The 16,443-nt window shown below is 48.8% G+C and overlaps 1 protein-coding gene across 1 annotated transcript; it reads left to right on the plus strand.

Moving 5' to 3' along the window:
• Positions 1-5,265: 5,265 nt before the first annotated feature.
• LOC122398105 lies at positions 5,266-14,792 on the plus strand. Its single transcript, XM_043397701.1, has 11 exons — positions 5,266-5,349; positions 5,488-5,757; positions 11,015-11,281; positions 11,398-11,736; positions 11,807-11,926; positions 11,992-12,167; positions 12,280-12,553; positions 12,705-12,786; positions 12,852-12,996; positions 13,078-13,267; positions 13,391-14,792. Exons 1-11 carry the CDS (start codon positions 5,286-5,288, stop codon positions 13,540-13,542), a joined length of 2,079 nt encoding a protein of 692 aa, XP_043253636.1. The 5' UTR covers positions 5,266-5,285; the 3' UTR covers positions 13,543-14,792.
• Positions 14,793-16,443: the final 1,651 nt, after the last annotated feature.

Below are 16,443 nucleotides of genomic sequence, written 5' to 3' on the forward strand. Positions count from 1 at the left end.
CGTCACTCTTTCGAACAAATATCTTTCACCCTTCGCAAAGCCGGCAAAACGCAACGAAAAGATATATTTGCATCTCGAAATGTTAAAGTGTAAAAAATTATCAAACATCGCTTCTCGTTTTGCTATTTTACACGAGTCTTTCCCCCCTCGAGATAAGATCATCCTGACCCACATGTGGATCGGAAGGCAGCGTTGTTGAGTTGTTATCCGGCGATATCGTCCACGGAAGAACGCGTGCATAATTAAATCGGTGCACGGTACGTTCGTTAAGCGATCGCCAGGTAGCATTTAATTGCCCGTCGCGGTCCTGGCTGGAGGGTTTTTCGTCGACGGGCGGAAAATCGTGGTCACCGGTACCCGCGTACCCTATAAATCACTTCCGACGCGGTGCTGTTTAATATTGATGATCCGATCGGTTCCTGGCCTCCGCGTCGTCGAGGCCGCGGATCTCTGGAACCAGTTCGTTACCGGCGAACGAGTTAATAAGGATAGGATTCGCCCGTGGCGATCTCGTCGACGAGTCCCAAGGATGGCGGGGGAACGCCTCCGCTAAACCGGAGCGCATTTGTTACGAGATCATTGTGCCTAGTCACGACCACGGGAACGAGAGCCAAGACAAATGGAAATCCGTGGCGTGCCGGGACCGGAGTCGACCGTGATTCACGAAGCGATTTCGAGCTGGTGGATAGCCTCGACGATAGTCCCGTGGACCTCGACCTTTCATAAAGGGGATAATTAAATGGCCCCCGGGGGCCTCGGACCTACGGACATCGCTCGCGTTCCCTCCAAAAGAATCGCGACGTCGTAGGCGAACTCGACGATGTATCATTCAGCATTCGGGCGTTGGCAACGCTCTTCGGAACGGTAGCCAGCCTATTTGCTCGAAATAGGTTGATCCGGATAATAATAATAGCTTTATGAAGACGTCGTAACGCGATGGTACCTCGAATTGTTCCCGATCGCCGAGGCTTCGCGTCCCCGTTGAATCGGAAAGCAACGAGGAGTTTCTCATGGCTCGTATTCGCAGGATGCCGGAGGAGATCGCGTTATTAAAAACCGTGTGGCTTCTAATAAAAAGGTGGCGGCGCGCGAGGGCCCCGGAAGCGGCGTAGTTCGCGGAACGAAGCACCGGAAGCCACGATCCCCGCCGGCCGTAGCCTTGAACAACCGTGGAACGTCTCTTGGAACTCGTCGGGTTACCACGCGAGGTATCGCGTTAGGGGACCGGTTGTGACGTAAATCCCGGGTTTCCTGCGCCCGTGACCACACCGTAGGACAATGGCGGACGAGAAGTTCGCACGTGTGCCCCGTTCGGACGTCTCACGACGCAAAAACGCACATATGTTTTATCGTATTTGGTAGAGGAAGCAGTAGTTGCAATACCAGTTGGAGACGCAGAAGGAACCGACCATCGGTGGAAAATTATTATATTCCGAACGAAACAAGTTCCTTCCTCTTTGTAATCACCGTCGTGGCGTACGGGCACGAGTAACTGTGATTGCACAAATTCTTCCAGGGTCGTGAACCCACCGTAATTAATCACGGTCGAGCACCCCCGACCGTTTCTGGCCTTCCTCCCCTGTGAAGATTTTCACGCGGAGGAAGCGTGAGCGTTCACACGTGTTCGTGGAAATCCCAGACGCGTCACGTGTCGCACCCACGACGTGCACGCACGGAGACGCGAAGAAAGTAACATAACTTCGAACGGTAACGCGAAATAAACGCAAAGGGAAGAGAAACATTTCTGGCCACAGGTTATATTTTCGGTAAGGAATTTTTTTCTCGAAAATGGATAGGATTTCGGGGGTATGTCTATTCACCAAAAATGATTGTAATTGACCCCCCTAGATAAAAATAATTTTTTTAGAACGATTTGAAATTTTTTAATTTAGTGGAAAAATTTGCCCCTTCCTGAATTTTTTTCTCGAAAGCGCGTAGGAATTCGAGGTTACATCTATTGACCAAAAATGAGTATAATTGACCACCCTAGCTAAAAATAATTTTTCCAGAACGATATGAAATTTTTTAATTTCGTGGAAAAATTTGCCCCTTCCTGAATTTTTTTCTCGACAGTGGATAGGATTTCGGGGATATATCTATCGACCAAAAATGATTGTAATCGACCTTCGCAACTAAAAATAATTTTTTTAGAACGATTTGAAATTGTTTAATTTTATCGAAAAATGTTCAGTTCTGTATGGCAATCTGATTGGACCACAAAAGTCCATAAGGAGTAAAGGTTTACTCGTATACCTTGTGGTTCGACATTCCGAGAAAACTACAGTTTTCTCAGGTAAACTCTCGACCCCGCCGGAAGAGGTCCGCGGTTCTTCTCCCCCGTTTCTTTCACGCGGAGAGCATTAATCTTCGTAGCAGTGCATCAACCCGTCCGCCAAGTGAACCAAAGCGAATTCCTCGTTGTTAGCGGCTGCACACGCGCGACCGCGAGTTTGCGGGGGCGGTTTCGACGCGCGTTCGCTTCCATTAGAGTCGAGTTTGCGAGTAACTTACGATTTGTCCCGGGAAACCACCGGTCAACATCGTTCTGGATCACTGTATCCAACTGGTGAAATCGACTCCTACAATTCAGTTATTTGTCAAGCTCCCTTGAGTTCTAGATCCATCATCGATATTCCAATCATGGATCTGGCGTTACTCTGTTACCATTAGGTGCTATAAAAATCGTTTCTACTCTCGTAGTAATGGAGGCGTCGTAAACCAAAGGGTCCCACAGAACTCGTCATCACCAGGTTTCATTTGTAGTACCTAGCACCTGCTACGGTACTCGAGTCTACCGTTGGCTTCGTCTCGCGTCGTAATTAATTATTTCCTACCATCTAACAACTTAGCTATTTCGCTATTTCTGCTAGTTGATTTATGGCTGAAAGTATCAGCGAAGACCGAGCCCTAAAATAATAAAAATTATTGACGATTCGATCGATCGTCTCGCCTAGGTCGCGGAGCAATTCGAGGCTCGTTGATATCCGCGTCCGCGGGGCGGTCCGGTATAGGCGTTCTGGCGAGTAAAGGGGGAGATGGCGGGGGGCACAGGCTGAACCTTTGACCTTGGTACGAGCCACGACAAAGCTCTCTTCCTCTGTTATACGGTCCTCGGTTGCTCCAGGCTCGATGACCTCGAACCAAGGCTACAAAACGCCGCGGCGTAGACCATCCTCCGGAGGCCCGACGCTCCGTTATTGCATTACGTTAATTTCAACCGGGCAATCTCGCGTCATTTACCTGCTGCAGCAATTACCGAGGGTGTACGTACGTCGCACGACCCGGTACGTGCTCCCGGAGTCCCTCGATTCCCTGACCTGAGCGAAACGTCTTCCAAATAACGCCATCTTAACTACGTATTATGTTTTCCCAACTGGACAAGCCCGAGGTTGGATTTTAATCTGTTAATCCGGAACAAAATGCAGAGGTACCATTTTGAGTATTCTTAAGGGCAGAGCCTGTACAATTTAATTCTTTCAAACTGTATAATCCTTCGGAAACACGGACGAGACAGGCTGTTGGGCACACCGAGCGACCAAGATAAACTGTTTAGCCCCGTAATCTCTCGGTTCGCTAAACAAATATACAGGGTTATTCTAATAACTGGGCCACAAGACAGGCGAGAATTCTGGCGGAAAATTTCGCAAGTTGCACTGGTTCGTTTCACGGTGGAATGGTTCCTGGATAAAAATGGCGTCGCGAAAGAAGCGAGAAAAGGCGAATGGTCGATGGGAGCAACGGGGCGATCTCGAGGCTGGTTCACGTGGGTCTCCGGAGGATCGTGGCGAAATGTCGATCCTTACACGGGCAGCGTACTTCGGGCTGAATCGCTCAATCGACCCGTGGGGAAAAACGCGGACGCGGCGGAACGAGGAGGAAACGATCGATCGTAAATACGTTTCGTCGGGACGAGAGGCGGCTCGAGGCGCGGGGGGAACAACGGGGCGAAGAAATCGGGGAGGTGGCAGCTGTGGAAACGGGGCAAAAACCGAGGAAAAGAAGAGATCCAGGAAGCGGTCGGACGGTGAAACACGAGCAAAAGGCACGCGGGAAGACGGTGACTTGCGTGCTTCCAGCTTGCACGAGCGAATTACTTCGCTGGACGACGACGAGATCTCTCCAGCGACTTCCTCGTGATCGTCTTTTAGCACTTTCATGAACGGGGGGCTCGCACGATCGCGACGTCAAAGATTTATTCCGCCGTGGATTGATTCACGGACACCTTATGTGGCTCGCGTTAACGAGTTATGGCGAGCCTGTGCCCCCTCGTACGTTATTAATTCCGCGAAACGACTTTCGAAATCGAATCTGGGAAACAAACGCGTCCAAAAATGGCCGTGGCCATTTTCTTACGTACCGGTCATATTTTATTTCTGAATTGGGTTCACTGTGCTTGGGGGGACTTGTGAAAATATTTAAACTTCGTTATTATACTGTTACAGTATCTAAAATATAGAACACTAGCATATTATCGTATATGTTATTCCGTGGTAGGTGGGATGATAAAATAATAAATAACCCCTCGTACGTGCGCTGTTTCCTCACCGACACCATTTTCCTCGCGAGCCTTTGACTCGTAAAAGGGGGGAAAAATTGTTACCGAGGTAGTTAGGAAATAATGATAGTGATTTTCCGTTCTTCCTCCTAAAAGGTCAGTTTTTTCCAGAGCTAGTTTCTTCGCCCTGACACGTTCTCGGCTCGCGCGGATCTCCGGTTGAAAAACCGTTTTAGATGCGCGAACACATTTCATTACTCGTGCCGGTTACGCGCGCGTCAAGCGTGCGTGCACGCGGAATTCATTAAGGGGGTAGTCGAGCCACGGAATCTTAAATATCGACCTTTCTCTGACCTTACGTTTACCGGGAAGCAAATAACCGTAATCGGTTCGATGCTCCAATGTTTAATGGTCATTGAATTTAACCCCACCGCCCTGCAATTACGACTCTGAAAGTTTCACAATTATGAGACTAATGGTCATTGAGCAAATTTAAATAAAATTAAATAGTATACGGTTGAAAAATTACATTCAATCGTGCGTTAAGGGGTTAACGTTCATGAGTTCGAAAGTTATGTTGCTGTTTTATTTGAGAGATCATATTGGGAATGGGGATCGTAGGTCCACGATAATGGAATATAGCGCACGAGCGACCGTGGCGAAAGGGTTGTACGTAAGAATCGTGTCCAGGCGAGATCGAAGGACAACGAGGGGTCAGGCCGTATCTAATTAAGTTTCTAACCGAGATCCTTTGCTTCTGTTGCAGATGGGCTCGTCCGCGATCGGCACGATGGCGACCATAGCCGCGAGCGTGACGCTCCTGACCTTGGTCACCGTCTCTCAAGCTGCTCTGGGTGAGTACGATCCCTCGATGGACGACGACCAACGGAGAACAGCCTCCTCGAATCGACTTTCAAACAGTTGCAAAGCGAATCTCCTAGAGTGGCTGGGATGCTGATGATTTTTAAGGAACCTGGTGTTTCCCGTTTCAGCCAGGACGGCGTTCGAGAAGCTGACGGACTACGATTACCGCGGAACGACTTATTACAGCGTGAGGAACCTGTCGTTGTACGAGTGCCAGGGATGGTGCAGGGAGGAAGCGGAGTGTCAGGCAGCGGCGTTCTCGTTCGTGGTGAATCCTTTGGCGCCTATGCAGGACACCCTCTGCCAGCTCCAGAACGAGACAGCGGCCACGAATCCTGCTGCGCAGCCACAGAGGGCCGCGAACATGTACTACATGACGAAGCTTCAGATCAGATCGGGTGAGACCCGTCGAAACAACGTTGAGACGATAAAAAAGTCCAACAACGTAGGGTTAATATTTAAATTTCTTTAAAAACCCAACCTACCTATATATTTATCGCTCTCGAACGTCGGAATATTTCATGCCGCGCGCACGGGTGATTTCAATTATAAATTAATTGACCTGCCCGTCCAGGGAATGATTTATCAGTCCTCAAGGATATTGTCGTTGCATCCGTAGACTTTATAGACTCGATCGTAAATAAATTTTCGTCGCGATCGGAGTAATGGGTGTTAATGAATACACGATCAGCCCACGGAACTTCGTTATTGCGATATCGATCGCGAGATAGCGGGGGGGTTTTTTTCTTTTAAAGCGTAATTCCCGCGCACCTGTCCAGGATGGTTCGTCCTTCGAGGGCTCGAGCGGCCCCGGCATAATCGAGACACCAGCACGACTTCGTTAATGAACGTTAATACCCTCGCACCTCCCGCGTCCCCCCGTCGCAAACAGGACGGGAAACCCTTCCGTGGAACAATGGCGGGCGAAAGAAAAATCCCGCAATAAGCGGGAGGACCTTTGGGGGGAACGGGAAGGTGCGATAATCCAGGTTTAGACGCTGGTGGCGAAGTCGACCGGGGAGCAGGTAGATGTGCAAATAAACCGGAGAAGCCGGTAGCTTCTGGTAGAGAGGAAGGTTGTTTGACCACGTTGCATTGTGACCGAGTTTGATGATAACCTGCAAACAGCCCTTGAGTTTTCCCTCTCGAGTGGCCCGGGGAATTTCTATCTGCTCTTTGTAAGCCGCGAGAACTGGTTGGAAACTTGGAGAATATCGTCCTGTGTGTAGTTACGATTTATTTAACCCCTTCACGTGCATTAACGAGTCTGACTCGTGGCGAAGATTTTGGCCCAAACACGAATAATAACCAGAGTTCAATCAGAGAATAATAACAGAAAGGTGGCCCAAACGTAAACATCAGGAGCCACGATCGCGATTGAGTTTTAGTTCCCATAGGTACGGCACAAATGTCGGTCACGATTCTTATAATCTCTGTTGCAAAACAGTTTAGTATCAGTCTGGTCTGTTTACGAGAAGGGGTTAAGATTGCAAACTTTTCTCTGGCCTTCGAAGAATACAATTTATCAAGTTTGATATTCCAAATAGCCTTTCTCCCCGCAATTTCAACGTTCGTCGAGGGTCGTGGGTTAAGCAGGCGGGTCCTGGACGCTTGAAAATTCTCGAATCGACAAAGTGCCACCTTTTGTGACAAGTTTCGCGCGATGGCATCAGGCCTGGGCACAAAGAGGCCTCCGTTCCGAGGGGCAGATTTTCACGCGGACAAGAAAGTCTACAAATTTGCCAAGAAGGGGGGGACACCAGCGGGTTGGTGTCAAACAATGGGATCAGCTGGTACCTTTGAAACGGCGCGAGGGATGGTTTAAGCACGGTCGCCGGCGGTAAACAGGTATCTGCAGGCGTGTCGGAGGTGTCGAAAAGATCCCAAGGGGGTCTAAGAAACCCCTAATATTGGTTTAACGAGCCTACTGGTGCCTTCGACCCTTAGGAGTGTCTCGGGGCTGGTCGTAAAACCCGCTCGAACGGCCCACGAACACCTCCGGGGGACTCGTCGCCCCGAAACGACCGCGAAGGACTTCGAGGAAGATCTCCGTTTCCCTGAAAACGAGCGTTTGCCTCTCCGCCAGGCGCCTCCGGGACGTCCAGATGGGACACCGGTTTCGTTCCTCGAGTTTGGGACAATTAAAACGACGTGATTCGCGTTAGCCCCCCCGTCTCTTTCGTCACACCTGCTTGGCAGGGCAACAATTGCGTCTGGAAGTCACAGGATACTCGATTGGAGAGTCGATCAATTGTTTTGAGCAATATATGGCAGTCGAAGCAAGTTGCAATGGCGGATGGCAGCGGTGCAAACACTGAAAATCCTCCTTTTCTTAAAATAACCATCGGGAAACGATAGAGGCACCGTGATCGAGGTGCCGGCTCGTTAAGAATTCGCACGGGCAGAGACCGTTTAAAAGTTGGCTCGTCCCGAAATTTACGTAACCCAAACCCTCCCTCCTCCCCCCGTGGTTCCATCGTTTAATTTGAGAAATAAAACGGCCCGCGACGATGATTAATTTTAGCCTCGTTCCGCGTGAGTCACGGATGACAGGGTTCAAACGTCGGTTCACTGCCAACTAAAACATTTCCAGCGGAATCGCGAACCCCCCGCCGTCCCTCAGGATCGCCGTCGCGGACTCCAGGACGTCTAAGAATAGTCCCTGTCCGAGAGGAGCTGGTTTATTTTTGAAGACACCCGGTGCACGGTTCTCGAAACGCCTCTGGAGCCCGGACGAGTCTTCGAATCTTCGTCGTTTCGAGGGTTGCAGAGAATCTGCGGGGGAATTGTTCCCCGCGGAGGCGGATGCCAACGTTTTCGTGGCAAAATGGCCGGTGGCATTGTATCGGCGGGTATTTCGGTGGTCGTCAATCCGTCGGGCGCGATCAGGAATTCGCACGGTCGCGGTGAATCATCCGTGTCGTAGTCACGCGTCGGTTCGTTGGCACCGTCCCGTTCCTCGTCGTCGACATTAGCGCCGGTTTCGAGGGCGGAACAAAAGAAATTGGAGCGCGCGACGAAATATACGATCTGCTAAAATTTCGGCACCTATGGCGCGGCCAAGGACGCCGCCCCTGCTCGGAACAAAGTAATAATAAATTCATTCGGGGGCTCGAAGCTGACGAAAGCTACTCAGCAAACTTTCAACGTGTCAATAAACTAAAAAAATTAAACTTCGAAGAATCCGTTTTTAAAGTTCAAGATGGGGGTGTCAAGTATTTGTATCGTGCAAAATTCTTATTCTTCTTGTTATTCTGTAGAAGAGGCTGATAAAGTTGCTCGAAAGTTTTTGAGGAATTTTGTGTTATTTCGGCGAACGGCGGTCCAAGGTTTGGGGCGTAAATTTTACCGCGGCCTGTACGATCCCGTTCCTCTGCCAAAAAGTCGTGCGTCATAGATCGGATCTAGCGGCGGCGGTCGATCACGGGGGGATGCCAAGTCACATGGCCCGGGTCCGCTCGTGATTTCGGCATCGACTCGAGCCGTTTTCCCCGTGCACGTCCCGCGTTGCGTTCGCGTGACCGACCAACCGTGGTATTCGCCACACTTCCTCGGATATCTGCCGGATATATAACTGTTTCTCGATCGTCGAGATCCGTGCCTCGGCCGTATCGCGAATGCTGACCTTCTTTTTTCGTCTTTCACGCCGCCATGGCCACCGATACCTCCCATTTATCCCCGGGGAGCCGACGAACGCCATTAACCACGCGTTACGAGTCGAATCAAACCCCCTGCCCGAGATCGATCTTGACAATAAAATTCCAACTATCGCTGGGGAACTCCATTCTGCTCGATCTATGCACCAAACTTATTAAAATCACAACGCGAGATTTTCGAAGCCTTTAAATTCGTTAGAATAGCAGTACGGATGATAATGTTATTAGCTTCCTGCGATCTACCTGCGTTTTGAGATATCAAACTGTTACACCAGCGTTCTAGCCCGATAAGATCGGATTCCAAGATCTAATATCGCGAACAAAGAACTATTTATTCTAGAAATTTCAATAACTATTTAACTACAAATATTTCCACGCATTCCCGCGTTATCCGATGTTAAATAGTTTCGAGGAGCACCGTGCGATCAGCTTTATCAAACGCCTTTGTAAAATCACTAGAGATAGCATCTGCGTAATATCCTTAATCTAAAGATACGTAATGGGAAAACAATGCGAGTTTCGAGGCTGCTGATCTACTAGTAACAAAGCCACGTTGTTCGTCGCGTGCTACATTCGATAGACAAGACACTTTGCGAGCGCATATGTGTGCCTTTAGATTCCTCGGGCGTTTGAAATTTTATTTACGCTTGGAATAAAAATTCGATTCGATTCTACGTTGGTACGAGTAAAAGAAGGAACGATCTTGTATACTACCGTTGAATCGCGATAGTTGGATTGTCCCCGTCCCTCGAAAGACATTTTGATTACTGGATATGGTCGACCATGCGAGGCAAATGGGTTGAAGCATGTACCTTGCCATCTATTGGCTTCTCCGGGCTGAACAAATATGCGATGATATTCGATCTTAGACGTAAGCTTATTAACCGGTAGACCGTGCAATCGTAACAGCCCACGTGCACGTTTTACACGCGAATAAACAGTGTTTAACGAATCTTGGCTGCAAATATCATAGTTTGTAGTAATTTAAGCACCGCGAATGGTGCAAAATTCATTGATATTCACCTCTGCGTCGAATAATATTGAAAAGCATAAATTAGCAAAAATAAAAATTCTTTTCGAGGATCGAGAATCAATCCTTACGTTTCTAGATACGATGGGATAAATAGAAACGAGGTTACGAAGAGCGATAAATAGTAAGTTCTTTGGTTACGCGATGAATAATGGCGTTGCTGTTCTCCTATAATAGAATTGCACATAATGCATGCCTCAGTGCCTCTGATAATCCGGAAAGTAAGTCGATTTTATCGCAAAATGAGTTAGCCGCGTTGCCAATGCGATTAAACAGCTGAAATTACGATAGAGCGCACGGTGGTGCGTATCGGTACGGAATAGTTGCGGAAATTTCTGACGTGCATACTGAAATTTATGCGATGTTAAATATAGGAGGAATTCAGGGCTTTAAATAACAAACGCAAAGTCGTAAATTACTAATAAATATAAAGTTTTATTTCTAAATAATTAAGGGTCGAGCGATCCGTTCGCCCACGTCCAAGGTACGCCATTGTTGGCTCGAGACGTTGATGGGTAAAGATGCTGGGAGCAACAAGGAATATGTTTATCGTCTAGATGCCAAATTGCACGGCAACGACACCGACGGTTGTATCGAATATCTCGAGCGTGCTGGCACAGGTGTTGGCGTCTGAAATTCATATCGCATAAATAAGTATTACGTAACCGAATGCACTCCCTGCAGCATGTGCACGGTTCGTCAGGTGTGCAACCGTCGCGTCTTGCGGTCAGGCGTATCCACGTGTCCCTGCCTCTCTGTAAACAAAAATCCCTCGCGCGTCATAAAATTATACAACACGACGAGGTGGTCGGTTCAATTAATTTTAGAGGATCGAATCGCCTCAATCAAATCTCCCAATCCATTCCCAGATATTTCGTCAGGTAGCAAGAATGGTCATAAAATAAATTTGCATCGAAAGAATATTATTTTCGACCATTTGTCAACGTAGTTTCGGGGGTCGTTTTTCAGAGAACGTTTGCCTGCGTCCGTGGTCCTTCGAGCGGGTCCCGAACAAGATGATCCGTGGCCTGGACAACGCGTTGATTTACACGTCGACGAAGGAGGCCTGTCTCGCTGCTTGTCTGAACGAGCACCGTTTCACCTGCCGTTCCGTCGAGTACAATTACGTAACCCTGCAGTGTCACCTGAGCGACTCTGATCGAAGAACCACCGGCCAGTACGTGCAGTTCGTGGACGCCCAGGGCGTCGATTACTTCGAAAATCTCTGTCTGAAAGGTATGAAGTACAAACAGGAATCGGAATCTCTTAATTTTTAATGCGATCGTCCAACGATCGAAGGTATCCAAGGACGAGAGATGGCCAGAGGCGCTGTAAGGGGTAAAATCTTTCAGGAAAAGAGGCGTGCAAGTCTCAGAGGATCTTCCAGATGCCTAGGATCGGCGTGGCTGATGACAAGGTTGCGCAATACGCGGGTTTGCACTACTACACCGACAAGGAGCTCCAGGTTCAGAGCGAGTCAGCGTGCAGATTGGCCTGCGAGATCGAGAACGAGTTCCTCTGCAGATCCTTCCTCTATCGCGGCGCCCCTCAGGGATCGGCTTACAACTGCCAGCTGTTCCACCTGGATCACTGGACTCTCCCCGACGGGCCCTCCACGTACCTAAACGCCGAACGTCCTTTGATCGACAACGGGGAGCGGGTTGGAACTTACTTCGAGAACTACTGCGAAAGTAAGGACCCCCAAAACTTCGTAAATCTCTCGTTCTGACCAGCGTTGGGGTAACTAATATTCGTTTGCAGAGGGTTCGGGGCCCATCGCCGATCCGCTTCCGATCGTCTTCGAGACTACTGAGGACTCCACGATCAACAACCTCACGAGAAACGACATCAATTGCGACAAGACCGGCACCTGCTACGATGGTACGTTCGCTAGATAGCATCAGGTTGACGTTTAGCGGGTAGATCGTAACAGGGCGTTGTTACAGTGTCTGTGGACTGCAAGGACACGCGTATCGCGGTTCAGGTACGCACGAACAAGCCCTTCAATGGCCGGATCTACGCCCTCGGGCGATCGGAGACCTGCAACATCGACGTGATCAACAGCGATCTCTTCAGGCTCGATCTGACCATGAGCGGGCAGGACTGCAACACTCAGAGCGTGGTAAGCGATCCTCAGAGCCGTTCGTACCATGTTCCATTCCACGATCGTCCACTCGACACCTCGACTCTCCGTTGAAACTCTTTGTTTACCATAGCAGCGTGACGGTTTTCAGACTGGGATCTACTCGAACACCGTCGTCCTGCAGCACCATTCCGTGGTGATGACCAAGGCCGACAAGATCTACAAGGTGAAGTGCACCTACGACATGTCCTCCAAGAACATCACCTTTGGGATGATGCCGATCAGGGACCCGGAAATGATCAGCATCACCAGCGCGCCGGAAGCCCCTCCTCCGAGGATCCGCATCCTCGACAGCAGGTCCAGGGAGGTCGAGACTGTACGCATCGGAGACAAGCTCACCTTCAGAATCGAAATCCCGGAAGACAGTGAGTATTTATTTTCAGACGATATGAAGAGGAAGGAAAGGGTGAAACGTGGAGGATCCAATGTGAACGCTTAAATTAACTTACCTTCCTTCTCCATATTGATTTCTCGCGTCATCGAAGGAATAATAACAATTATCTGCTCGATCCCTAGCTCCTTATGGCATCTTCGCTCGCAGCTGCGTGGCCATGGCAAAGGACTCGAAGAGCACGTTCCAGATCATCGACGACGAAGGGTCAGTGACTTATTTTAGGCAAACTACAGCGATTCAGAATAAATAAATAACGATTGAATGTTCAGATGCCCGGTCGATCCATCGATCTTCCCCAGCTTCACGCCAGACGGAAACGCTCTGCAGTCTGTGTACGAGGCGTTCAGATTCACCGAATCCTACGGGGTGATCTTCCAGTGCAACGTTAAATACTGTCTGGGACCTTGCGAGCCGGTAATCCAACGAATTTGATACAGAGAATCGTCATGAATTTTTATTTCTTTGGCAAGATACGAAGGGATGGGTTGATTCCAGGCTGTATGCGAATGGGGTCGCGAATCCGTGGAGTCGTGGGGCAAGAGGCGTCGAAGGAGCCTCGCGAACGCCACGGAGGAGAAGTCGGAGGACATGACGCTGTCGCAGGAGATCCTGGTCCTCGACTTTGGCGACGAGAAGCAGTCGGAGTTCTTGAAGAGCGACGCGAGCATAGACTTCAACGAAGCAGGTAGTTACAAAGATAACACAGAATCGATCAGTACTCGAGCAATCAAAATGACCCCTGGACAACTTCTGTTCCTCCAGATATTTTTCACCTAAGTTTTTTCGTATGTTACGAAATCTGTTGCAGACAAAACGGTGACCATAGTGGAGCCCTGTCCGACCAAGACTTCGGTGCTGGTGTTGGGCGTGACGTGCGCCCTGCTGGTTCTGATCTACATCTCCACGATCTTTTGCTACTACATGAAGAAGTGGCTGTCGCCTCGTAAAATGATGCCGTGAAACCTCGGCTCGGGTACCTCGGGGACGGGTGGTGGGAGGAGGAGGGGGAGGAGCGCGATGGAAAAGAACCTCCGTGTAAAGTGCTAATTCGCCGACTCGCGTGACGCTTTTGTACGCGTTGCGAGACCACTCGCGTTAACCGACCGACCCGGGGAAACACACGCGTTCGCGTGGAAAAATCGCAGGACCCGGTTCCCGGTGGATTTTTCCGCGCGAACGACCTCGCGCGTTCTGCCCCTTCGAACGCAACGATTTCGGGTTGGGTAATCGTCGCGTTTCGAAACGCGTGCAACGCGCGTAGCAATTCGTTCGTTAAATTTTTACAAGGAGAGAAAAGAAATACGGAAAAAACGGCGCACGTTTTGGGTAAGTCGCAAGAGTCGCTTGTGCAACGCTCTCGAGGAGACGTGTTTTCATCGATGATATTAAAGACGGCACTCATTATAGAACACTTTAAATATAATTTCACGCGGACATGCGACCATCAATGGTCGCGGGTGATCACGAGGCTTGCTTGATTGAGCAACGCCTCGCGACGGGGGAAATAGTTTTAAAACGCGTTTACGGCCGAGGATCGACCACGTGGAAGGTGGATAAATGGTTAATGCACACGGTCGGTTTCAGATAATCTTTTACAGGACGGAGCTCTACGCTTTACGCATTTCTACGTCCGATTCATTCCATTCCTTTATACATAATATTTATCGCGCATATCGGATCTTATAGATCGCATAATGGGACGAAGATCGCAGGGATCTTGCGTGCAATATTTCGTGGCGAGTCGAGGAACACGAGTCTTCGCGAGGACGACAGGAAACGATCGAAGGCTTGACGCGTGATCGTTCGTCGTCCGGCCGAACGAGAGAATTTGTTCCTCGATCCGCGGATTATTAAGTTCTTGTCTCCACAAGACGACCAGGGACACCCTGACGACAAACGTTGTAATAAGTACACTTTATTTAAGGTCATCTTAGACACAGCTAACCGTCTTATCCCTCAAGGGCTATTTCTGATCGGGTTGCAAAGAGTATTTAGCAAACCGACGACTTCGCGGTGAACGGGGAACGCACGACACGGCCCTGGCCACCTTTTCGTTTCACGGAAATCGACTTGTAACCCGTATCAAGACTAGCGATATTTAAAGGTTCACGCTTCACTAACGTCTCTAACGATACAACGTAGCGTTTAAGGTAGGAACTAAGCGGAGCATGTAAGCATAGATAAAAGGAGAACGACGGGAACGAGCGAAAGAGGGAGAGCATTTCCCGATCGGGCGACGAGCAGTCTCGATCCAGAGGCGACCGGTGCTTTTATCGAACGTTCGTAAAGCCTCGCTTACGACGAACGGATTCGATCATTTCGCAGATACGAGGCGCAAAGTCCAACCGAGAGATATCCGCGACTGAAACAACGCTGGAAGGTTAACGCGCCAACTCTACCATGAATTGACCGCGAAATTGAAATCGGTGAAAGTGCCAGTCGCTCGACTATGGCTGCCAGAAAAGTCTCCCTTTCGCGACTCTTTGATGCTAGAGTACTTCGATTCACGATATCGAGCCGCGAACGCAAACAACTCCAAACGGTATTCGATCCCTCGATCGGCGACGTCGAAATGACGCGTCTTAGACCAATACCTTTATCCTGTGTCCGACTGAATACTTTCTGCAACAGTAGCTGTTTGCAATTTAAGAAAATGAATAGATCTCTGCGTCGAATCGGCGGGATGTCGTCGATCGAAGGTTGAATCCACTTCACATCGTTCTGTTCGAGGTCCTCGTTTGATCATCGATGTTGAATCGAAGTACGAGAAAGGAGCTGCGGTCAGGAACACGACTATAAATTACGCAAACTGTGTTGGTCGCTTTATTTCTACGAGTGTAGCTATCATCTACTTAATTAACCCTCGCATAGGCGAAGACTGGGCCTTTCCGGACCCACCCTTAACGTTCGAAACGAGTGAAATTTAGAATAATATAGACCAGCGAAGCAAACTTTCACAGTCTCGGTAAATATCATTGCAATAGCCATAAAATTCTTTAATTTCTGCGAAAGATAGGATCTATAAAGTCTCAGTCTGAGCCCTCAGCGATCCGGCGTCCAAGGGTTAACGCGTCGAGTGCCATTAAAACTAATTACACCATTGAAAATATTAAATATTTTTAATATTGCACTCGTCGCGTTAAACGGATGAAAAGGAAGCAATATTATGGAATAAATCTAGACATTTTCCCGTCGAACGTGCCTAACTGCATACTTTGACACGGCGATTAAAGTGGATTTCGGAAAGAGCCACCCCGTCGAGGGTAGAAACGAACAAAGCAAGTGTATATATATTATTGGATCGTAGTATTGAAACGGAGACACGCATACACGCATCAATATCACATGTATTTGTACTCTATTTAAGTACGCGAATGTTTTAATAATTAAACGAAGAACAATTTCGAGAGTGCTTTCCTCCCTTTTCTTCTTTTCCTCGGACACAGCTCTATCCGGCTGTGTTGTTGCACGAACGTCATCGGCTCGTGATTAATCGAACCGCGCGTGCAATCGCGCGTTAAGGATGCACGTGTGAGTGAATTTATTATTGCGACAAGTATTAATATGAATCACTTGATGCACGGCTTACTTAGTAGAGAGAACAGTCAGTTGATATTGGATACAAATAATTGCAGCAACGTCGTTTTAAAAATAGTCGTCTGGTTGCATACGACGTCCGAAAATATACTCTTTCGAGCCCGTCTTAATCATCGTCGTAAAAACATCGATCGGATCGATAAAGATAAACGTGTGTTTGCTCGAAATATACGAGACCGATAAAAAAGAAAAGGAATCGAGTTGCAATCGACGCGTGACTCGACGATGCATTCCGGATTTCTGGGGAACCGTGTATCGGCGACG

This window comes from Colletes gigas, unplaced genomic scaffold (genome assembly GCF_013123115.1).
Source record: "Colletes gigas isolate AHSC1104 unplaced genomic scaffold, ASM1312311v1 Colletes_gigas_Sc00011, whole genome shotgun sequence".
NCBI classification, from domain to species: Eukaryota; Metazoa; Arthropoda; class Insecta; order Hymenoptera; family Colletidae; genus Colletes; species Colletes gigas.